The sequence below is a fragment of the Haplochromis burtoni genome, unplaced genomic scaffold (genome assembly GCF_018398535.1).
Source record: "Haplochromis burtoni strain Fernald_Lab_line unplaced genomic scaffold, NCSU_Asbu1 Contig_545, whole genome shotgun sequence".
NCBI lineage: Eukaryota > Metazoa > Chordata > Actinopteri > Cichliformes > Cichlidae > Haplochromis > Haplochromis burtoni.
Genome location: NW_024582906.1, coordinates 320257 through 345141, shown reverse-complemented (window position 1 = coordinate 345141; position 24885 = coordinate 320257). Strand labels below are relative to the sequence as shown.

General features: G+C 41.0%; 1 protein-coding gene across 7 annotated transcripts in view; it reads right to left on the bottom strand.

Annotated features, from left to right (window-relative positions):
• Window positions 1-57: 57 nt before the first annotated feature.
• ndrg4 (NDRG family member 4) overlaps window positions 58-24885 on the bottom strand; it is a 61314-nt gene continuing 36486 nt past the window's right edge. For 4 of the 7 annotated variants that reach the window (XM_005947674.3, XM_005947678.3, XM_005947677.3 and 1 more), the window contains 14 exons: window positions 17370-17475; window positions 14675-14795; window positions 13973-14035; window positions 13500-13560; window positions 13322-13408; window positions 13160-13216; window positions 12457-12560; window positions 12270-12326; window positions 11845-11896; window positions 7737-7784; window positions 6081-6116; window positions 5884-5935; window positions 5661-5699; window positions 58-4324 (listed from right to left, as the gene is read on the bottom strand). In XM_005947674.3, the coding sequence (XP_005947736.1) occupies window positions 4170-4324; window positions 5661-5699; window positions 5884-5935; window positions 6081-6116; window positions 7737-7784; window positions 11845-11896; window positions 12270-12326; window positions 12457-12560; window positions 13160-13216; window positions 13322-13408; window positions 13500-13560; window positions 13973-14035; window positions 14675-14795; window positions 17370-17475 (1038 nt within the window). In that variant the 3' untranslated portion in view covers window positions 58-4169. Of the gene's footprint in view, window positions 4325-5660; window positions 5700-5883; window positions 5936-6080; window positions 6117-7736; window positions 7785-11844; window positions 11897-12269; window positions 12327-12456; window positions 12561-13159; window positions 13217-13321; window positions 13409-13499; window positions 13561-13972; window positions 14036-14674; window positions 14796-17369; window positions 17476-20039; window positions 20298-24885 lie in introns of those variants that run through there. The other 3 variants (XM_005947680.3, XM_005947681.3, XM_005947676.3) reach the window with 3 other exon arrangements.

Sequence of the window (24885 nt, the reverse complement as noted above, 5' to 3'; positions counted from 1 at the left end):
TCTCTATTAGGCTTCCCATGCACCCAAAACGTGACAGAAAACACCTGAGTCGTCAAATTCTGACGTAAAGTCTTTATTTCTCACTTGTTACTTGATCAGTACATTGACAGAGACAGTTTACTTTGTATATGTATTTATATAATATATTTAAACTTTACAGTACACATCTGGATGACAACGAAGTCGGTAAGAGTCCTACTGTTGTGAATAGAAACAAGCTCAGAGGGAAGACTCCCACAATATGAAACGATCCAAATGAGAAAAAAGAACTTATTGCTCAATACAAATTGGTCATAATGGCAGTAAGAAGAGAAATAGTGTTAGCACATGGACCAATAAAATACCAAGAAGAGGTTACACCCTATTGTTGTCTTTAAAAAAAATCTCCAAGAGAAGAGGAAAAGAAATACATTTTCTCACAATACGGTAATGTTCGAGTGCTCGGTTGGGGTAACTCGCTCTATAAATAAGAAGTATCTACAAGTGCAAGGAGGACCAAGGTCTATACAAACTGATCCAGCGCTAGCTTACAGGACCTGTGGACTTTCACAATTCAACTTCACTATTTAAAGACCTCGAAGAGGAAGGAGCAGATAGGAGATGGGTTTTCATGTACATGGTTAAATGTCAAAGATAAAAGAAATGGAAAACATAGTGAGGATGAGGTGTGGGTTGACAATACTGTACAGCACTTCAAAAAGGGACAAGATACATTCAGGAGCCCCCCCAGGCAGTTTGAGTCATGTAGGAGGATGGCAGAAAATAGCTTAGTGAACAGAAGAAACAGTGAAAATGATCACAAAATCTGCTACATGCAACCTTGAGTTTTTGTGAAGTTGGCCGATGAGATTCTATAAGAACGTCTTTGATCTGATCCCTGTTTTCTGCGTTTTGAGACCATTACTGAATATTTCAAGCAATTCAACAATCTCTCCAGCTTAAACGAATTCACATTCTTTTCCTTTAACATTCATTCAGCCATGTTTCAGGTCAGAATCTCTCTCTGTGTTTTGGTAATGATCTTTTCCCTTCCTCTTTACACAAATATAGCATTTTCTCATTTTCATTCCCAGCCTGTTGCTTTTTAGGGCCCCCTGGTGCTCACAACTATGACTAAAACACTACCGACATCTTAAAAAGTGACTTCAGCTGATAGCCCTTTAGGGTGCAGCTGGGTTTGCCTGTGAGAGCCGGGGCACCTAGTGATTTTTTTTTTGTTTTATTTTATTTTTATTTTTTTAGAGGGAGGGGTTTTGTTTTTTTTAAGTGGCTGGGGGTTACCCTACATTCCGAGCTTGGAGCCCAAATGGCGCCAAAAAAGCCCCGCCCCTTACAGGCTGCCTCAGGGAAGTGCACACCTCAGCAATTGGTAGCTACGCCCCTTTTGACAGGGGACCAAAGGGTTTTCCTGTAAAACTGAAAGCAGACGAAGGTGACTATGGTACATGAATCCTGCACATTAATGAGCTAAAATCCAAGGGAGCCCATCCCTGATCACTATTAAGGTGATCCAGGATTACAGCAGATTGCAGCACACAGTTGCACTAGTCTAAAACTACACATCTATACTCACTATGTTGCACTACACCAGTGAGATCGTGGCTTCACGGCACATCAAAACACCCACTAACCACATAGCAATGGATTCCATCTTGCATGTGAATTTTGTGTATTCCTTTTTTTCCATTACAAAATCCAGCCCACGCAGCTTTCACTTCAGTAGATGTGCGAAAATGTGTGTGTGTGTGTGTGTTTGTGTGGGTGGGTAGCTTTGGTATATCCACAAAGAGGGGCTGGATGCTGTAACGGAAGGCAAGTTTCTGTGACGTCGACCCAGAAACGAGAGCTTGTCGGGCTGGCCTGGTCCTGCCTCAGCTCCCCTCCCTGGTCAAGTTTGGTTTGAGTCAGGCTGTGATTGTCATCTTAAGAGACCACAAAGAGCTGCCTATGGCGAGAACCACATCCATGCACTACAGCTGCAGACTAATGAAGGTGTTTGCATCCATGGCTCTATTTAACTAGCCACATGTAAGGTGCTAATGAAGAATGCCCTAATACTAGAAACTAATTACATACTAGAATGCCCTAAGATTACTTTCACATTGACATGCATATACATGTTAATAAATACTTCTTCTATTCTAGTATTATGCAGTGGATTGTCTGAGAAATGTGAGATGACACGCGGCTTAAAGCTGCACTCTGGTGTATTACGCTATTTTAGCTCCAAGCGAAATTTTGGAGCTGATGCATTGTAACGTTCCTGTGCCGGCCCTGCTCATGATGGGAGTGTAAAGGGGCTTTCTGTGAATAAACGATTTTTTAAATGCAATTGAAATGTAAATTCTAGCTTTCTGACAAGTTCCTCGTTAACACAAACAGGTTAATCTGCACTTCAAGCTCATATAGCTACATTAATATTCCTCACTTTGCAAACTATATATAAGTATTTTGCTCGTATGGGTGCATTTTCCACCGTCTTTATTAAGCATTTACATGTTTTGCAGTGTAAGATATTAATAGTTTCAGGCTCACTTGATTTCACAGAAGGTGTTTTTCAAGTGCTTCATAACAACTTTGCTGCTACATTGGCTACGTTGGATTTGATGTTTTTAAATAATTTTTGGCTCATTTGATACCAAACAGCTCCAGATTGTCTTCTCACGCAAAATCAAGATGACTCAAAGACGTTAATGTAAATATTATTGTGGCAAAAAGAAGAAGGTAAAGCAGATAAACTGATAAAGCTCCCTGGTGGTGTAGTGGCTTGGTTTTGGTGCGCTTGTGACTGGCGGCCCATGTGTAATTTCCTGTTTTGAGGTAATGAGCCTCAGAATATGTCTCAGATACTACACATGCAGAAGCACAGACAGCCTGAAAAATAGCTTATTATTTCAAAGTTTGAGCTGTTATAAACCTGGACTATTAATATTTTAATGTAAATGCATCAATGGAGATAAGTCGAAGCATATACTGACGATATCACACTGTTTCAATCTAGTTATAGTTCACAAATTTGAAATAAGGTCTTACCAAGTGCAGCTTTAAAGCAGCGTTGTGAGCTCTAACTATGCTTACAAATCCTCTCTAGCGCTACAGGTGCACTCGGCTACGACATGCTGTGCTCTGCCGTCTGCCTAATTCTGGACACCCCCCCCGGCATGATTCTCAAACTTCACAGAGAGAGATGCTCACAATCTGTCACATAAAAACAGAAAACACCCCATAAAAGTACTGCTCTCGCAACACGTTCTCATCCCAAAGCGTAACATTTTACGCTAGGTGACAAATCGTCAACATATTACGTTTTCGGGCACCCAACACGTTCCTACAAGATGACATCGGAAAACTGAGGACCTATGACAACCGTTTGGACTCAATCTACACATGTTTACTCTTCTCCTTCAAATCGCTTGGGAAAACACTATTTAACGTCATTAAAGTGGTGGTTAAGCTTAGGAACAAGGTTATGGTTAGGGTTAGGGAGAAGGTTAGGTTTAGGGCTGGAATACAGGGCTGGAACGTCTATTACCGCGGGACCGTCATTCCACTGGATTTCTGCCATAACCCGGCGCATACCATAAGAACGCGGAAGGTCACCTTTCGCGTTCCTCGGGAACGCGGCGGGACGTGACAAAACGTCGGGATGTTACGCCTCGGGAGTGAGAACGGTCTGGCTCTCATTGCTATGTCCTGCACTTTTACCAGCTCGTACCAGATTTCATCACTAGCTCTTTACAGCATATTTCTGTATGGACTGTTGACAGAATTACTGTTTTGTGTGTTTGGGGGGTGGGAGGTTAGAAAGGGTGCACGCAAAGGATGAGGCCACACTCAGCAAACACAAGAATGACACTTCAAGAGTAAATGCTAAATCATTGAGTGGTGGGAGAAAGGAAATTGAGGTGGATATTTAAATGTGTTTAGGGTGTTAAAGTAGCGTTACATATGGAATTTTACAGTGGAGGAGGGAAGAAAATGGCAGACACAGGGATACGGAGGACGTAGATGAAGACAAAGAGAGCTGTCTTCAAATATTACTATCCCTCTCCATCAAGCCTGACCACCTCTCTCACACCTTCAATTCCACCTCTTGTTTGCACAGCCCGCCTCACTGTTTCTCTCTCCATCCCTCTACTTCCTCCCTCCCTCTTTCTTCCTGTGGTTTCTCAGCAGGACACCTCCATGGTATGGGTGACTGCGCCGACTCCCTCAGTGCTGTCCGAGTGGGTGCAGGCTCGTGAGCGGGATCCCTCCACGGAGCCGCCGCTGGTCAGGGAAGCCGTCCTGGAGCGAGCTAGGCGGGTCATACTGGCTGAGGGCACTGGGAGAAATTTCAACATGTCAAATTTCTTACATTTTTGAAAAAATAAATAAAAAAGTGCAATCAGTAGATGTTGGGGGGGATGTAGGGAGCACATGCTAATGTGGATAACTGAAGAATATGTTTCTTCATAGCAGGTGAGAAACGGCAGCTGACTGGCTCATACAACAGTCATGAATTGTTAGGCTTGTTAATTAAAGCTGTTAATGTGTCTACCTGGAGACACATTGGCAGCACCATGTACTCAGTCTGTGATATAATAAGCTTAGTTGTTCTCATGGGAACAGACTATGATTAGTGTGGAACTGGGTTTGTTTAGTCATTATTAAATGACTGTACTGAAGAAAGATAACAAGTTGAGCAAAGACAGTTTTGGATTTCCTTAGAGTAATCAGGATTAAGTTAACCTGTATTCACATTTCACTGACTTATTATGGCTCCTTCAGGAAGGTGAAACAACCCAGAAAAGCATCCCTGACAGTTTTAACACCACACAGGTTAGCCTACAGTTTTTCACTTACACAGTCAGTAGACAAAGACCAACCTCAGGAGCCTGTTTTCAGCCAATTTGCACGTTAAAGTTTAATATTTCTTCTTTGATCTCCATTATTACCTGAGTATTTTGTTTTGCTCCCCACTGAAAATAAAACTAAAATTTGCTGATAGGAAAAATGAGCAAAAATCCATAATTTGTAATAAATTGGAATGCAAAGGTAACCCTGGGATATTTGAATATCAAAGCTGAGTTTTAAATAAGGTCAGAAAATCATGGCTATTTGCAGAAAAACACTCAAAGCTCTGGACTTAAAATTCTCCTATCAGGTAAGCTATGCTTTTTAAAATCTTCTAAACAAAGTTCAGTTCATTTCATTCCATCTTTCTGTGATACAAGGGAAAAATAAATTTTTAACCAGTGTAACTAAAAACAACTTGTTTTTGTCAACAGTTTATTTACGTTTTTTAAAGACATGGTGAATTATTGTTAACTTATTCTGAAAGTCTTTGCTCAAAGCTAGCTGAACGCCATGCAAAGAGCAGGACTGGAGATGCAATGGTAAAGGAATGGGGGGAGTGGAAGTAAGGGCAGTATATTTTTCCATTGGAGGAAAAATTATATTTGATAAAACAAAGATGGGGGGTTAATGTCCTTAGGATAAAAGAAACTCCAAAAATGAGAGAAAAAGTAAAAAAAAAAAATAACCATAATAATAATAATAATAATTGCAGCCCAAAATATTATATTCACAACCAAATGAAATTCAAAAGAAATTCTAAAATGCCACAGTCATTGAATAGGGCAATAACAGGTCAGAGGTGAACGGGGAGGAGGAAGTACCTGGCCCTCCACTCAACCTCCGATCCTTCACATTAGCGACTGAAAGAACGGGGCAAGGAAGACAGAGGGCAAGATTAATATTGGTCATAACCCTCTGCATAAAATACATCATAGCACACTCACTCGACACTACAAAAATACACCTGAAAGTAAATTTTAAAAATAAAACAAAAAACACTGAATCCCACTCTGTCTCACTAACTATGGCGGTTTGGAGACTTACTGTAGCCCATCCCCTGCAGGAAATACTTGAAGGCTTCTGTCAGTTTGCCGGGCTGGAAAAAAAAACACATCAGAGTTTTTATTCCACTCAATTCTGAGCAAACAGTGTCTTAAATGTGGATGGTGAGTTCGTGCTCTGTGGTGTTTTTATTTGTTTGTGTAGCATCTTCATGATGCAAAGTGGTTTGTTTGTGTTACCTGTGTGAGCTGGGGCAGTCCACCAGAGTCAGCCATCTGCCACGGGAGGAGACAGCAGCCATCAGCCAACTAGCATATGATCAATCAACCATCTCTGTCTGCTATCTGTGGTGGAATATGACAGATCTATCTATCTATCTATCTATCTATCTATCTATCTATCTATCTATCTATCTATCTATCTATCTATCTATCTATCTATCTATCTATCTGTCTGTTTGGTGTCTTTGGTGGTCTATCATCAAGGTAAACAATGTCTATGTTATTCTTTTTCTTGTATTTTCTTCTTTATGAAACATTCTGTCAGAATATATCGACCCAAGTATTTCTAAAGCTATTACCAGTATTTCTTGTTTGTGAATATGTTCATAAATGTGTTCAGATTTATTATTCAACTTCTACACACTGAATTACTTCCAATGTAGAGTATTACAGTTTTTCTCAGTCGCTTTGGTGCGTTCCTCAGAACACCATTAACATTTGCACAGCAGTTAGTGCATTTCCCAAAACAATTAGTGCAAACTGCAAAACCTAGTGGATAGCCTGCAAAAGCACGTCACATGCACAGAATTGATTATCCATACCTCAAAAGCAAGTATCCATGTCAATGAAACTGTCAGTGCCATCAAAATGAAAAGTCTTGACACCATCTTTATGAACAAGATAGTCAAATGGCATTGTCATGTTTCCACTATGACAGTTTATAATTTCAGTGTTTCCCATTGCAAAAACAATTGGTGACACCTGAAAATGCTGACGACAGCACTATGGCCTACCTGTACAGCCATCTGAAATGTGCAGTAAAGTCACTGTAGATGTTATGGGAGTCTTGGGAGTAACTGAGACACTGAATACGTACGTTTCACATTTCCATTGTGTAGAAGTGTTTGTAATCCTACAGAATTGTGCAAAAGAAAAATATGCTACAGTCACTTGTTCACTGTAGAATACATGTAAACATAAAATCACCCATTTGGTAGAGCCTCCTCATGAGTGACAGCTGTAATTCACCTGAGATCAATTGTTCAATTTCGGAGACATTTCCAGGAAAAATGATACAGAAAGGTATAGGATTTGCTTGACAGATGGCCAATATTTGGCATGTGATAACTAGTTCAACAATTTTGTGTGTGATGACTCAAGCAATGGATGTATGACTATTAGTTTTATTGGGAACGACTATTCAGCATCCATAGGTATGATTACTTTTGACTGACATGACATAAGCAAATGGAAATGTCAGAAAGCAGCAGGGAAATGTATGGAAGCAACTGATTCATGTCCAAAATCATTTGCAGTTTGTTCAGAGAGAGGAGAAATTGCTACTATGATGTGCACAAATGACTGAGTGTTGTGGAGGTTGAACTAATAGTTATGAGAATTTCAATTCTGATCTGAGAAACGCACCAAAGCGACTGAGAAAAACTGTAAGAAATAGCTATTTAGGATGTTTACCAAAATTAAACATATTTCTTTGAACAACACAACACTAAAGTAAAAAGGGTCAAAATAGCTTTTTAGAAAATTACTGAAAACTGAAACAAGTTGTTTTATTGCTGATGATCACACGTCTACTTTTCCTTTGTGTGTCTGACTTTAAAATGTTGCTTCAGTGAATCTACAGCAGCAGTAGGTGAAACGAGAGCAAACGTTTACCTTCAGGAAGGTGGTGTTGGTCGGGTCCAGTTTGGAGTTACACTCGACCTTAAAGACAAAACAGCAGGTTGAGCTGACTAAGCCAGATCAGATGCGACAACAAGAACAATCACGTCTTTTTGCATGCTTTCTGATGACTTCATCAGGCAACATAACAGAAATGTCCACACATTTACAGATAACATTCAAGTACAATCACATTTATTTAGATACAGGGAAATTCAGAGTGTTTTACTAAAAACGTAATAACACACAAAAATATATTGTTGAAAGGCGTTCCTTTACTCTCAGGCAAAATAAGTGAGCTACTGTTTTTATAGTAGTGGTTTGCATGGCCTCACTGGTTACGTCAAAAATTGTTGCAGAATACAGAGCCAGGGGCCAAAAGTCACACTAGCAAGATTGGTGACACCATGATCAGTATGTTTCCCAAACTATGTAATTTTCTGCACACATACCAAATACAGCAACACTTAAAAGAGATTAACAAGATAACACAAGACAACACAAGATAACACTGGCTTCTTAGAGTTAACTCTTTCCCCCATAAAGTTGACATTGGATGACCTCCACTGTACCTTTATGATGAGTTTTGAAACCTCAGTATAAATCAATAAAAACATGGTTTGATGACCATTAGAACAGATTCTGGATTTTTCCTGTACAGGTAAGCTGTATAGGCAGAGCTCACCCTCTTCTGATTGAGCAAATGTGACGGATTGTCATGGTCCTGGGTTGGTGACTTTTTGTACTTTTACTTTTGATAGTTTTATGTATTATGACTGTTGTGTTTTAGTTTCCCAGGGTTTAGTTTGTGCTCCCTCTGTTTGGTGTCATCCCTGCCTGTGTATTACCTCTAGTGTAGTCAGGTCTCTGTGTTTAGCCCAAGTCTCTGAGTCTGTGTCTTTGCATGAGTGTGTGTGTTTTTCCTGTTTTACTTTGAAGGTCCGTGTCTGATCTCAGTATGTTCAGTTCACGTTTTCCCTGTCCCGTCATGTCTGATTACTTCCAGCTGTGCCCGCCTTCTGTGTCTCATTCCCTCGTTATCCTTCTCCGTATTTAAACCTGTCTGCCTCTGTTAGTTGCTGGTTTGTCTGTGTGTCTTCCTCTGTTGTCGCTGGTTGTCTCTCCATGTCTCCTGCATCCCCATGTGTCTCTAGGTTTCAGGTTTGTTTTCTATGCTTAGTTTTCCCAGTTTAGGTTTTACTCAGTTCTGTTTTTGCCACCCTCGCCTTTGTTTGAGCACGCTCCTTTAATAAAGCTTCCTCACCTCAGTTGTGCTGCATCTTGGGTCCTTTAATAATTCCATACGGCTCGCCTGCTCACACTGAAATACTTGCTATAGATGGAAAACTTTCAACTCCAAGATAAACAGTGTCAGGACTTTATCAGAGACGGTGAATGTATAGTCCATATATGGAGACAACCCAGATACTGCAGTATGCTGCAGAGATGACTCACTCCAGCAGGATAAGATTCATCCGCAGTGTGTGCACACACAGATGTGCACAGAAACACAAACGATGCCTAACTGCTCACATGTGGACATGCAAAAGCACATTCAGGGCATCACACAGAAACCAACGAGAACATGCTTTTGCTCTCTGCTGCATTTAATCTTTAATCCTTCACACAGATTCCAAAAATACATTTTTGGTAATCTTGACAAAATAAGCACGTATAACTGTGAGATGAATGCACATCTGCACTTTTTTGAATAAAATAAGAATTTTTCTTAAAAATTTCTTTAGACAAGCTTCATCTGCTGATACAAAACTGCATATCAATTACAAATTATTTGCATAGCTACAACAAAACAGTTGCAAATTAGTTGCAGGAAATGCAAATGTGACTCTTATAAATATGCATCTCTCCATATTCCACTCACTCTGCATTAACAGAATAGAATGGAATAGAAATAGCCTTTATTGCCTTTATTGCAAAATTGCCAGGCAGATGGAGCATGCAAATTAGTAAGTAAAGGGAAATATGTATAAGAATATGTACAAAATGTGCCGTATATTTATGCTTAAAAAAAGGAAGGAAGAAAAGCGTCAAGTAAGTGGAGCATACTCAGCAGCCTCAGCTGGTCATATCAGCAGATATGAAATATTAATATGACCTCCATCTGTCACATCCAATAAATTAACCTCTGTTCACATCTCTCACTTCCTCGCTTCCCTTCCCTCCATCCCTGCTTCCATCTCTCCATCCTATCTTTTCAAGAGGTTTTATAACAACAACATCACTCTCCCTGCATCTCGTTCTCCATCTCACAGAGGATGGAGTGATTTGATATCAATTTGAACAGGCGGCAGATTAACTGGTGCAGAAGCACACATATCTGGGCCACTTCAGACAGCCCCAGAGCGAGAGCGAGGCCATCTGGCCTCTGGAGAACACGTACGCAAATAGACACACACACCTATAGTACACCTATAGCAATGCAGACAGGCAGGGGAGAAGGAGGCTTGTAGAGATGTCTCTGCTGGCTGACCTGTTTCTTTATTCATGAATGAGCACAGAGTGAGAACAAAATACTGAACAGAGTGAGAACAGGTGGAGGAAGAAGGAGGGGAGGGTCTGCTGGTAAGCTAATTTTTATTTACTCTGACAAACTGAGTCAGCTCTGTGGGGAATTTATAGAAGCAACATAAAGACGAAAAGAAACTGATGAAGCACGGCTACTACATGATGAGACAAAAAGGACACAGACTAATTCCAAGTCCCCTCAAAATAGTCATACAAGCCTAAGTGATCCCACTCTGCACATTTTATCAAAGATAAGTTCATCAAGTGAGAAATGTTTAAAACCTGCGGAGACTTATCCACTGAATCTTCAGCTTTAATGAGCGTTTAGGGGTTTCAGCTACTTATTCAGTTGTTATTAAAGTGCTTTAATGGTAACAGAGTAGAGGTTCTGCTACTAATGGTTTAAGGCCATTTGGGGTGTGACCAATATAAAACCTGTGCGGGATCATGTTTGGTACCTAAACAGGGAGAGTGTATTTTTTTGTTAAATACCCCGATGAATGCATTGGTCAAGCATTACAGTTGTTTTTATGGAGCTTTAGTGCATTCATGGTGTCCTTATTGGTGGCATCAGACAGACACAGTTAGTGATTAACACGTGAGCATTTAGCAACTAAAGAACCAGATCTTTCTCTAAGGAGCTGGTGGAGACCAAAAGCGAAGCTATCCATCCATCCATCCATCTTCATCCGCTTATCCGAGGTCGGGTCGCGGGGGTAGCAGCCTAAGCAAAGAGGTCCAGACCTCCCTCTCCCCAGCCACCTCCTCCAGCTTGTCCGGGGGAATACCAAGGCGTTCCCAGGCCAGCCGAGAGATATAATCTCTCCAGCGTGTCCTGGGTCTGCCCCGGGGCCTCCTCCCGGTGGGACATGCCTGGAACACCTCGCCCAGGAGGCGCCCAGGGGGCATCCTTGCCAGATGCCCGAACCACCTCAGCTGGCTCCTTTCGATGTGGAGCAGCAGCTGCTCTACTCTGAGCCCCTCCCGGATGGCCGAACTTCTCACCCTATCTCTAAGGGAGAGGCCAGCCACCCTTCGGAGGAAGCTCATTTCCGCCGCTTGTATCCGCGATCTCGTTCTTTCGGTCACTACCCACAGCTCGTGGCCATAGGTGAGGGTAGGGACGTAGATCGACCGGTAAATTGAGAGCTTCGCTTTTACACTCAGCTCCCTCTTCACCACGACTGACCGGTGCAGCGTCCGCATAACTGCAGCCGCAGCCCCAATCCGTCTGTCGATCTCCGGCTCCCTTCTCCCATCACTCGCGAACAAGACCCCGAGATACTTGAACTCCTCCACTTGGGGCAGGAACTCATCCCCGACCCGGAGTGGGCACTCCACCCTTTTCCGGCAAAAGCGAAGCTAAAAGAGCGTAAACTAGACTAATGTTTGTCACATTGCCAGAAACATTGGTCGGAATAAATGTAAAGTTTTGATGTTTTGCAAGTAGGAAAGAGAAGACTTTGATCAGTGTAGCTATCCAAGTAATGAATATAAAATATGAATCCAACTGAAAGATTTTTTGTTTGTCTTAACTGGCTTTAGACAAACAGAAAGAAAAAGAACAATGACTCACCACTCCTTCCTCTGCAGGCGCATTGTCTCCAACAACCAACATCACAGGACACCTAGAGGCCATCAGTATTCTTTGTGAACATCTTAAAAATTTTAAGCATTGACATGATTTTGCTAATTATCACTTACAGCACACGTAACTCTCTCAGATTAAATATATGTCTGTTGTTCTGTTGTTGGGTCCAGACTACATGTTTGAAGATGCCTTTTACAAGAGAATCTTTTACATTATATTATCTAATCTTTTATAGCTGTTTATAATATCATGTGACTGTATTTACTCAACACAAGAAACTCATTATTCTAACAGCTGGTCAGCTGATTCCAGTGGTGTGTCAGTCTGTCCAAAATTAACAAAAATAAAAGCTTTAACCTCCACTAAACCTTAGATAACACTGTGCTGTGATGGCACATCTGAAGACTTACTTCAGGGTCTTGGCGTTAAGCACTGTCCCACTGCGGTTCATCTCCAAGTCCCTCCGACTGAAAGGGGCAAGACAAGATAGACGAGTTTAAAAAAAAACACGCTGCGTGTTTATGTTTGTTGTTACGTTTATTATTCATATTACATATATTTATATGACTTAAAAATACACTGAGTTTGAGCTTCCACCTGTTGTACATGTTCCAGAAAAGCTGCAGGTTGAAGTGGTTGATGTTGTTGTTGATCTGCTGCCTGTAGCTCTGCACCAGCTCTGTGTTGCTCACCAGCTCCTCCTGCACAGAAATACAGCTGTGGTCAGTAGTACTCGCAGTTGTACAAGAATAAATAATCAGTTGAATTGGATGATGACAAAATTACTTTATTAAAATTGTATTTTTTTAAATTTTTGAGCTGCTCTGTGAGGATTTTTGTGCTGCTCTGTGAGGATTTTGTGCTGCTCTGTGAGGTTTAGCCCCCACTGAACTGGTGCTGAATGCAAACCCTAACCGTACCTGTACCTTTGGTAATCCGAATACTTGATGTTTGTTTTCATTGTTATGATGAAATTGTTCCCCAAAGTTTTGGAACAAAAGAAAACCATAATTGCTTCTTAGAATGAGGAATCTGTTATTAAACTTCAAAGAGTTACAGTAAACATATTTTCTTCCTGTTTTCCCGTCATGCTTGAACAATAACTGTAACTGTAATTTTTTTGGACAATTACAATGTTTTTTCCCTGGCATAAACAGTTTTTGAAGAGAGCAAAAATCTCATATTCTAATGGGGTTTGGATTAGGGTTAGGGTTCTATGGTTTTCACCTGCAATGACTTTGACCTCAGAAACTTAAGCACACTGGAAATTAAACAACATTATGTTTAAAGGTGAGTTTACCTGGCTGAAAAGATGTGGCAGCACCGTATCCGGCAGAGCGCTGGTCAGACCTGACAGCTAAGCGAAACAGAGTTATTGCAATGAGAAATATAAAAGGCATACATAGGCTGATAAATGTGAAAATGGATGGATTAATGGATGGACACAGTATAGGAGAGGTACCTTGGTAGCAGCCCAGTCAATCCATCCCTTGCCATTGGGGTCGATGTTGAGCAGAACCAAACCCTCTACCAGCTCAGGGAAGATCAGCTGAGCGTAAAAGACAATAGAATCTTTTTGCACACCTAAATGGAAATGCTATTGTTGTTTCATAAATAACAATGAATAACTTTTGACTTACAGCAAATTTGGCCAGAATATAAGCTCCAGCTCCAACACCGATTCCAACGATGCTCTTGAATCTAAACAAGATCAACGAGACAAATAAGGATGCAATGGTTTAAATAATTCATATGTGTGGACCACAAGTATTGCTGCAGTGCCTACATGACAGAAAACTACTGTAGGACACACAGATGGGAAATTTATACGTGCAAAGAACAAGTGTTCTATATCTCAGACATGAAAGGCACTGTAGGCTCAGACTAAAATTATATCCAGCTGGCAACATCTGATATTTTCTAGTCCTATAAATTAATTTTCTACAGTTGTCATTAAATGAACTGAAAATGCATGACACTCGTTTTCATGTGAGGTGATTTTGTGTGGAACACAAATGGGAGCAGAAACATTTTTCTCTGATTTTGAACAATTTAACATGAAAATACAAGAAAAATACAGAATTTTTGTAAATTCAAAGCACAGAGCACCCACCCAAAGTGCTCCACAACAGTGGGCAGCATGCCAGCCAGCTGGTCCATGGTGGGGTACTGGTACCTATGGAGAGAAAGTAATGACTCATTTCACTCGAAACAATTTAAAAATCTATCAGATTCAGAACTCAGATGAGTTATTCCCAACATTTTTCTTTCAAATGTCAACCGCCCGTTATGCTGTGTAAATGGGCGCTGTTTAAAGTGAAAGTAATTATATAGAGTTCTATGTGCAGGATCTGGACGGTTCAGTGACGTCTTTGTTCCCCTGAGTTAATGGTTCTAGATAATGGTACTATCTGCACTCATGTTTAAACAGATTATGCACTATCATCGATGACCATTGATGAATGAAATTACCCTTTTTGTCTTTCTGTTTGTTGTGATTCCTATTAAGGAAACTGCTTAATAGGAATCAGAAGTTTGAATAATAATAATTTTTGGACTGGCCAGCTCATAATAAGACTTTTCAAATGTAAAACCATTACACCCCCATAAATAAATACAATAAAACTAGATAATAAAATTATTATATAGTATAATCAATAAAGGGAATATCACAATTTAAGACATTAATTCAATTAACGATTTAAGGCATAAAAACCTATAAAACTTCTCAGTTTATAAATGACTCCACTAAACACGAGATAATTAATCAGGGAAGAATAAATAATTCTCCATTCATTCGATGTGTTTTTTGTACCCTTGTGGGAACTGTGATGCTCCAGTCTGCTGTCCCGGGGCATCGACGTGGCACACCACAAAATGCTTGGTGATCTCCTGCATGTCTTCATTACTGAAGAAAGTGTTGAAGCACAGCTTGTCTGTAGGAGAGTGAGGAAATAAGCAGAGGTAGCACGGGGTGAGAGGACGGAGGGCTGGGAGCAGAGGAACGTGATCACATTGAATGTGCACCACACTCTGAGAGGATCTTGAAGGTGGCCATCTGTGCAGCTCATCCTCTGCCAGCAAGGAAAGGCAAAGTCTCCTTCTAGCAAATCTGACACACAGCTTTTATTCACCTTTGTTTCTAACTGAACTGATGAATTTCTGTATTTTAATGTGGTTTTTACACTTTACAAAATGGTCTGAAAATGATCTTCAAATGTCACTGATGCTTGGTGATGAGAAAACAGTGAGAATAGCCAAGGGCTGCGTGGAGATGCTGCATATGCAGTAGTGGGATATTCATTGCACAAGAAAGAGAGGATCCATATTCTTTTCTTGGAAAGAATGTCTGATTTATTTCCAGGGTCACGGAGGATTTCCCTCACTGTAGAGCTCTATTTCCTGAACCACCACAGAGAACATTAAATTCTGAAATAGCTTCATGTATAAAAGATGTCAGTTCTCTTATGCCCTCCTCCCACCGGCTCTGCAGTTGGCCTATTTTCTGCTCATGTGTGTCAGACTCAGTCAAGCCAGGCAGCAACATTGTTTCCTCCTTGGGCTCTGCCTGAGCAATGCTAATTAAACGGACCAATTAACAAGACAACTAGGCTAGAGATGAAAATCAGGGGAGGGGAGCTGGACGCTCTGACTTTGCCGCAGTGCCGGCTTGCGGGCAATAATACGAATGCTACGTGACCACTGACGTGAGAAGTTTCTCATCACCAACACGCTGAATCACCGCTCAGCTCTTTCACATTATACTCCTACTGACTCCGTGACCTACTTTCTCCCTCTGTACTTTCTTTATCTGCCTCTCGTTCTTCCTCTCCTTTCATTTCCCATGCCCTGCATCCTGTACAATTAGATGCACACTTTGTTTTCTTTCCTAACAATTTCTACTCCGTGACCTGATTTCTACTTCTTAAATGAGCCCTTCTCCTCTCCCTCGGCCTCTCTCTCTTTTTGCTGCACTCCTAATCTCTTTATCTTTATTTTACTTTCTATTTTTTCCCAGCCCCCTCCTGTTCTCTTGTTCTCTCTTGATCTGTGTTTTTAATAGAGGGAACTGGCAGATTGCTGTGCCATCTGCTGATTGGGAGTCATTTTAATGGAACAATAAGCCCCCCACCAATTTTTCTTTATGCTTTCTATTTTTTACTGTGACTCCTTTCATCCCTCGCTCTTGCTCCATCCTATGTGATTGTGTGCTGCAGTCAACTGATTTAGTGACTAGCTGTGAATACTAATAGCCCTGTGGTTCTGCTGCAGCAGCAGAACATTTTCTATATGCATAATATTTGTGTGTACTTTTTTTCTGGAGTGAGTGGATTTACGTGGGTTTTTTTCACCACCTGAGACAGACTGATGCAGAAAAATGTAGTCAGATATTTGCAGTCATACATATATCACCTCCGCTTCCTCTCATACCGTCCTAATTCACCCCACCCTCCTTATCCCACCTCCACCCATCAAAGCAGCACCGCAGTGCCACCTCGCCTCCCTCTGCAGGATGTCCATGTTTTTCTGACCTACATTTCATCGATGCCTCTCAGCATCTCAATTTAAGACAAATGCTTTGGTTTTTTTCATTGTTTTTATTTTTACCCCACCTATGTATATGCCTCATTAAAATAAATTAAGTGCAGCAGTGCCTTTGCTCAATGATGGGAGTGTCATGACAGCATCCAGCTCTTGGTGCATGGAATGAAAATCAAGTCGCGATGATGTGTTATCTAATGATGACAACATATTTTCTTGTCAAAGATAATTAATCTTGTCAAGCACCAAATGCACACAGCTTTTTAAGTAATTTAATGGTTTTGATTTGTCTCTGTGAGATGATGAAGTCTTTGCTGTGCTAGTTTTAGAGGAAACCTTTATATTGGTGATTGGAAACGACTGAAGGAGCTTTGAATGAGTCCCTCTTCAAATTAATCCTTAAATATGTTGTACTGGACTCTGGTGCAGTGACTCAGTGCATCGTCTGTCAGAAACACAGAGACACTTTCATGTTCATGCCAAGTTTCTTCTGATTGGCTGGCTCTTGTAAACAGCAGGTTTGAACATTAGTTGTGGGCTTCTCCTGTGTTCATGGCGAGAGCTGACATCATGGAGAGCCAAGACTATAAAAAAACTGTCAGCATGATTCACAAATATTTGACCATGGTTACGATGACCGTCCACCACTGAAATAGTATACATGCCCCAAACTGCTGACTCTAAGTCATTGATTACAACGTAAAATGTTCATTTCATGTAATCTGGTCAAAAGACATTTTCTTGAATGGGACACATTCAGTTTATATCAAGCTGATTTCTTGAATATTTTTTTTAAAGAAATTAATTAATAAAAATCCAATACACGTGCTTCTTTTAAATGTGACTCAGGCTGAAAAAGTGTGTGTTTGTGTGTGTGTGAGCGTGCAAAGTAAAGGTAGAAAGCCAATTATCACCTTTGATAAGTGCAGAAACAGGAGCATCTGTTAAGACACCAACACAATACTCACGGTTCAGTCCCACATCGTGGTAGGTGAGGATAGCGGGCTTGTTTCCCTTGGGCGCCCCTCGGATCACCACATGCAGCATCCCATAAGGGGTCTCAACATCATGTTCCTGTGAAATACACAAAAACAGACATTTACCTGGTGGTTCGCACATAGTCGCCAAACAACTCCTTCGAGGGTGAACAGATGTCCTCATTAATCCGTTATCGCAAGAGTTTCTCTTTGTGCGCCAGCACACATTAAACACTCATAATTTCACCTGCTTCTTGTTGAACTTGCTCTTTTCTCATTAACAGCCAGTTCACACTACGCCCCTCATTAATCTTCCATGACAGAGGCAAGTGCAGCGATAATTAGTGGATAATCCTACAGATGATCTATTGGACGTTAATTTACTTAGAAGGTCGTGTTTTAAATAATTCAACAGTCAGTGGCTTTCAAGGTCTAGAGTCCAGACTCTGATGGACTATTTTAAAAAGCAGGAATATGAAATATGAAAACAATTTCAGTATCAGTGGCTAACTACTGTTTAGAAATTGCAAAAACAACTAAAATAATTCAGCTGCAAATTGTGTGGAGACTTTCAGTAAAAGTCATGACAGCCTTTGGACTGACTGACAAACTGTCATCCAGTCTTACACCAGTGGGAGACACCATGTGTGGTTCTTGTGAGTTTGAGGCTCCAACTCTGAAAACAGCTCAACGGTCTCTAAACTGGAAACTGTCACTTCTGATGAGGGTTAAGCTAATCTTCATAACCTTTGTACACCTTTGGTAACACTTTAAAATAAAACCACTGCTAATACAGAAACAGAAACTGATGCTTAAAAAGAGTAAATGCTGATATTTTTTTCTATATGTTTATTTTATTTTAACAATTTAACAATGTTTAAAAATAAACTGTCAAACTCTCTGTTTCACATTCAGAATAAGAAACATGACAGATGAATATTAGCGATCCATATCTGTGATTTGGGCTGATCTATGTTAGCTTTATTGTTTGCATTTATATTTTTGTTGGAATGTTGATATGTTTACATCGAGGGAAAAATAATATGTCATATAAATAAACGTCTTGAGCCGATGCTGATGTATACATCCCGACTTACATCGAAATAATGCAGAATCTACTAGAGATGCTCTTTTATTATTGTTGTTATTAATAATAAACAATAATTGTTATTTGTATGCAAAAAGACTCGCACGAATGCTTAGTATAAAATCCTTGGCAATTTAAAAGCTCCAAATATGCAAATATGGAAAAAAAAATCATATTTCAGAGAATATGAGTCCTGTGTTTTTTACCGATGTGACATCATCAAATAACTTATGTGTGCAAATGTGTCGAGTTATGACCCACATTTTGTCAGCATCTGCTGACCACAAAAAGCCAAACTCAAAATGGAGGCAGGAAATATGAGAAACCATCAACTGCGCAACTAATACACACACACACACACACTCTTCACACAGCAGAGTGATGCTTTGGGATTATTATGCCAGGTTCAGGCGGTAAACTGCACTGAAGCCTTTATTGATGCTGCTCCCACTCTGGTCTATATTTTCCACTCTGAAGCAAACACACGCTGACAGGCTGCCATTACTGTCCTCCCCTCAGCATCCGTTCACACCTTAAACTGTTCAGATGCAGAGAAACAACTGCCTTAAATTCTCTGTCAGCCTGCTGCTGTCAATCTGCAGCATCTCCGACGCCCTGCCTGCTTCTTCTAAAATAACACACAATCATTGTGGAGTTATTTAAAGAACTCCCAAATGACTCACAGCGCAGAAATACAGCAGTGCCACGGATGCAGCCAAGTGACAAAATTCCACATAATCCTCTCTTCTAGCAGCAAATAGTCATGCAGCCAACAGCTAGGAGTTAATCCGGCCGGATTATCTCTCTATTATTTCAGCGTTAACATCAGTGTTATCTGCAATCAGCATTCTAATTTGAGGCAGTTACTGCATCAGAGGCTTTGTTTGCAGTCTGTTGTAGTGACATTACACAGACACATGAGCTCCTCAGATAATTGCGATATCTTTAAGAGAGAATCCAAGCTTCCAACAATAACCGTCTGTGCAGCAACATGACAAAAGCGAATTATGTTATTTCGTTTGTATTACAAAACTAGGTGAACAGAAAGAGAAGGCTACCTAGCCTGACCTGTCTCCCCAATGTGATGTTTGTGTATTGTATGTACGGTCGGCAAGGTCTGTCATCTCGGTTGTGGGCAAAAGACCTGCAACTGACAAATAAAGGCTATCTCATCTCATCATCTCATCTCAAGTATGTACCAACCTTACTTGTCTGCTTCAAGGTTGCATAAATGACACTGCAGAAGGATTAACACTTGCCCCACACGCCCTCGTCTGCAGAGGTATGCGCATCAGAGCATTGCACAGAATCTGTGTTAGTGCGCTTAAGTGTGTCAGTGGGCCAGAGTCAGAGCAGCCCATCAACTGACACTGACGCTGCAGTTTCAGCTGAATACAAAACAGCAGCACACAGCAGTACACAGAAAACACGCTGCCTTTATCTCCTGCAGCAACACCTGCGTTCTATATGATTCAGAATAAACAGAACCATCACAAAATGAACTGGCAAAGAGCAGGAAAAGCAGTGTTTGTGGTGTTGATGACACTCAGGATTGGTCCTGATCAGTCACTCACCCCGTCCCAACACTCAGGCATGGCTCCCTCTCAAGTCTACGCTCAGCTGATGAAGAAGAAGAGGAGGGTGCAGACAGGCAAGCGAGCAGCCAGACCTCTCCTGTGTTACGGGACTAGGTCCTGGTGAGGGTGGTCTGCAGGACGAAGGGTTGGCTAGTGGATGCTGCAGAGTCTTTGTCTGCTTTGCTGCGCTCCCAGCCACGCTCTTAAACAAGGAGCTGGAGCCGCCCTCCCCACTCCCACTCTCTCTCTCTGACATTCTGCAGGCACCCGAGGCAGGCTGGAGACGATTGGCTCACCGTGCTGCCTCCCCTCCCCTGGATTGGTCCGCTGGCCTGTGAGTCTTCTGTGGCTCTCGCATCAGCACCACTGCTCTACTTTTGATCTTGTTTTGCTTTGCTGTTTTTCTCAGCAACCGGTTACCTTTGAGCCTTTTCCTCTTCATGAATTATAGAAAACGCTTTGTTAAAAGCCTTTACTGTGTGCCAGACTGGACATGGCATTTAATGTGGTAATGAGATTGATTATTATGCAGTTAAAGGATATCATAAAAAGCCAAAAGGAGAAAACTGAGCTTTTGACTCACAGAGATTACTTGTACCTGATTGAGCTGAGTATAGCTGAGTATGTGAGACTTTGCTCATGTTTAATCTGAGCTTCAGACACCAACCTTTGGGGCAAGCAACAAGCAAAACTCAGTGCATGTTTGCATTCCTGGAAGTTAAGTACCAGCGAGGAGCATTTAACTAGACAGAGGTTTACAGCAAAGGAGTCACGTGGGCCAAAGAATGAGGGGTGAGTGAGCCACATGAAGCCAAAGAGGTCAGACATTTAGGTACTGACAGGTATTGAACTGGTAAAGACAATGTACACAGAGTACAGCGAGCAATCAGTGGCAACACCTCAGCGTGTGTTGCAGATGATATACATCAGCAGGATAAAGCAGCATAGCACAAAAAAGCAACATGATGGGAATAGATAAGAAAATTAAAGTATAGCAAGAGAGGGCGCCACATACAAAGCTTGCTTAACATCTAAGACTGTAAGACGTCCTCACTCAAAGCTGGCAGCAAAAAGTAAGGTGAGCACCTGTGTTTTCCCTCCAGCTTCATTTCTCTGGTCAACAACAACATTTTTCTGTGAGGGTCAAGCAAGACTTGCCATCACTATCAGACACCGTGCAGCTACAGTAGGAGAAATATTTATTTAATGCCCTGCTGAATTTGTAAGCTTGCTCACCACTAAGAAATAAAGAGACTCTGATTTTCATGGTCATTGCATTTTGCTATAGAAAATCTGTGGAGGCAGCTGAAGCTTCAAGTTGACAAGCGGCAGCCAAGGAACGAGACGTGTGCGGACCTGGTGGCTGCTGTGCTCGCCAACAAGGGTTTCTTCACCAAGTACTAAGTCATGTTTTCCTTGGGGATCAAATACTCATTTAATTGTAAACAAATCAGTTTATAGCTTTTATTTGATGTGCTTTTCTGGAGTTTTGGTTGATATTCTATCTCTGTCAATTAAATTGAAACTACAATAAAAAATTATTTGTAAGTGAGCAAATTTACAAATTCAGCAGAGAACAAAATAATTGTTTCCCTCACTTTACGATGGGGCATACAGCTGGGACACGGTGATGATCTGAGGGCAGAGACATAGGCCTGGGTTGTTTTTAAGCACAATAAATTAAGGTACACTGAGTTTAAACTCAATGCACAACAGTATTGATACTGTAATCATGTGCTTGTGTATCATAAAACTCAGCTACAATAATACAGCCATCTGCCCAGCATGGTGTGGCAGATTTGGGTCATGGACAAAGACTCTCTGAGGGTGTCCTGTGCTGTCTGGCCCTGGGACACTGTCAGCAGAATATTTGGATCCTGCGAGCTGCAGTTTTAGGTCTCTGTGGATGAAGTGTGGTGTCCTGCTGTGAGAGCTTGCCGGAGCTCAGAGTAGCTTTTGTTATAGATGGAATCGTGCATGCTCAGCAACATTGCTGAAGTACGTGTGGTACGTGTCGAAGTCACATCCACATGAATGTCAGTACCTGATGTTTCCCTGCAGGGTATTGCTCTGTAACAGGATAGTTGGTGTTATCAGTCTTCATCTTTAATGAATAATACTGTGTACAGTTGCTGTATTTCTCCATTTTGAGGGAAGCATGCTAAGGTGGAGAGAGCGAGGGATACGTGCATGTTCTCATGGCTGGGATGGTGTCTGAGTGACTATCGAGCTGGCTGCAGGCCCTCCCCCTCTTCTCTCTGCGCTCTCATTTAGCAGCCCTGCATTTAGTCCTGTCTCTCAGTTCTCCCTCTTTCCTCTCCCTTTCTGCCTTCTTTTCTTTCCCACTCTATCCCCCTTTCCTGTTGAGAGAGAGCGCTCGACATGCTGACTTAGTAACTGTAAACACCACTCTTTGCTTTCCCATCCTTTCTCTTTTACTTTATCCCCCCTTTCCCTTCCCGCTGGAGATTAACTCTCTCCCTGCTGAGTCTGCATCATGCTGTCTGCGTTAAACATACAGTCTCTGCCATCAAGCTTTCGAGGAGCAGCGATGGGAAAATCAACGTAGAAACGGCTTCAAATGCAGGAATGAAATCCAATATGTTGCTCATTAAACGTCAAACATTTTTATCTCAGCAGCAATTCGTAAGCCCACGCAGGCACAACTATTCTGATTCCTCCCGTCTTTTTTCAGATCATAATTTAAATTTGGTGCTGATCTATAATCATCTGAATGTCTATGAGCATTTCTACCAAAAATTTCACAATAAACTGACATTTTCACATCATGTGATGAATGTAAATTTTAACCCAGTCAGTTCTTATACGCCTATATTAGGTCTACAGTCAATCAGTCTGCCAGCTTTAGAGGAAAAGAAAAATATTTTTTTTAATACAAAACATATAAATCATGATGTTTTTGTACACTTACTTTTAGTACCTCGACCCAACCAAAGAGTGAGTGAACATGAAAAAAGCCTCAAAGGGAAGAGAAAGAAAATGTTACCAACTGGGATTAAACCTCAGTCCTCTGGAAGAAAATGTTCCTTTTACCAACAGCTAGAAGAATTTTTATGATGTAATCTTTTATTTGTAAAGAGAACAACAGCTTATTCACACCGTAGCCCGATAGACCAAAATAACGTTTTGAAATTTCCGTCCCTTTAATACGAGCAGCTTTACTGTGTGACTACAGACGCAGTGTCCACTGTCAGTTTGTGTGCAAAAATAAAAATGGCACATTGTGATTTCACAGCAGCCTACGCACTGTAATTGTTTCTTGGACAAAAAGCAGTAGATGCCCGCTGATATTTTGTTTACTATTAAAACCATAATCTGCATTTGTACATAAATGACAGTAATTTAAATCCCAGTGACTCTTCCCTACAATTCTAAAGTCTGCTTTTGGCACATTTCAGGAATCTCTCATCCAGCAAAGCTTTGTTCGATACTCTGATCAAACCAACTGCACATTTTCACAAATTCAGCTGAGATTTTTTTTAGCTCGTCGTCCATCTCCAAACACCTTACGATCGTAAAATTAGAACTGTTGATGAAGAGATGGTGTTTATTTATGGCTGTAGATTCCTGGGTTACAGCTGATCACTGGTTATATTAAAATACAGTAGCTCAAACAGCTGCAAAACCTATTTCCCCAACACGGAGATGCTGAATTCTATAAGGCAAAGCCACAAATATGTGTCTCTGAGTCTTCTATCAAAAGTTACAGCTAACTCTAAGGATTCAGTAATACTAGCTGTACCTCTTAACATGTTCACTCTGAAACTGGAGAAACGGAGTTCAAATGTTTGCTGCGTATAAACAGAATGAAGCAACATTATTTTATTTCACTTGGATATTAGATGCTTTAAACTGTTTTGGGCATTTGCAGTGGAGGGGTAGTGGATATATTGGACAGTGAATACAGAGCTGTCAGGCAGGAGGAAAAGAGGAAGATGACAGATAAGATTGATAAATGTAGTGAGAAGCAGAGGGTTGGTGAGACAGTCCTGTTCCCTAAAGGGAGCAGCACAAAGAACAAGAAGAGGCGCAAGAAGTTCTGAACATCTGTATATTTTGTCTTTTGTGAAACCGTGCACAGTTATCGCTTGAGAAAAAAAGATCTCACTGCGACAGCCTGTTTAAATAAAGCTTTTAAGCTCCTTTTACTCAGGGAATAATTAACTAAGCTTATTTAAAACAACATGTGTATTAGCAGTGTTTCTGCAGTCAGAGCTGTGAATGTGAAAGACTTGGGGTTTTGTAATTAGAGTCAGCCCATCAGCTGCCACTATGTGCCTCCATTACAATAATGAGCGCTGTAATTAAACAATATAATGCAGATCGTTTGCATTATGCAAACAAATCGCAAAGGGATGCAAAACTACTACAAAAAAAACCACAAAAAGACACCCAACAACAGCACAAAAGCAGCCATAAAACGACTTTAAACAGTTAAAACGTGAACCGACAAGGATCCAAACAGACCACAAAAACACTAAACCACAAAACGAGATGCCAAGGAACTGCAACAAGTTTTTCTGCCCCACATCTACTGCGTGTAGTGGGTCGAGGCCTTTCCTGGCTTGCTCTACTTCGGGGCTTTCCTTTTGATCTTAGATGCTGAATTCTGTCACTCAGATTTTTGTTGAAGTAAAACTGTTTTATAACAAACTGCAAAGTCCTTTAAAAATCATTTTCATCTTTAGATCACACACATGTTCATACAGTCCAGTATCAATGCTGATGTTTTAAAAATAATGACGTACTTTGTGTCACCATTAGAAAGCTGTGTGAGAGCTCCTTTATCAGTTGAGCAATCACGATGGATCATGGAGGAAGT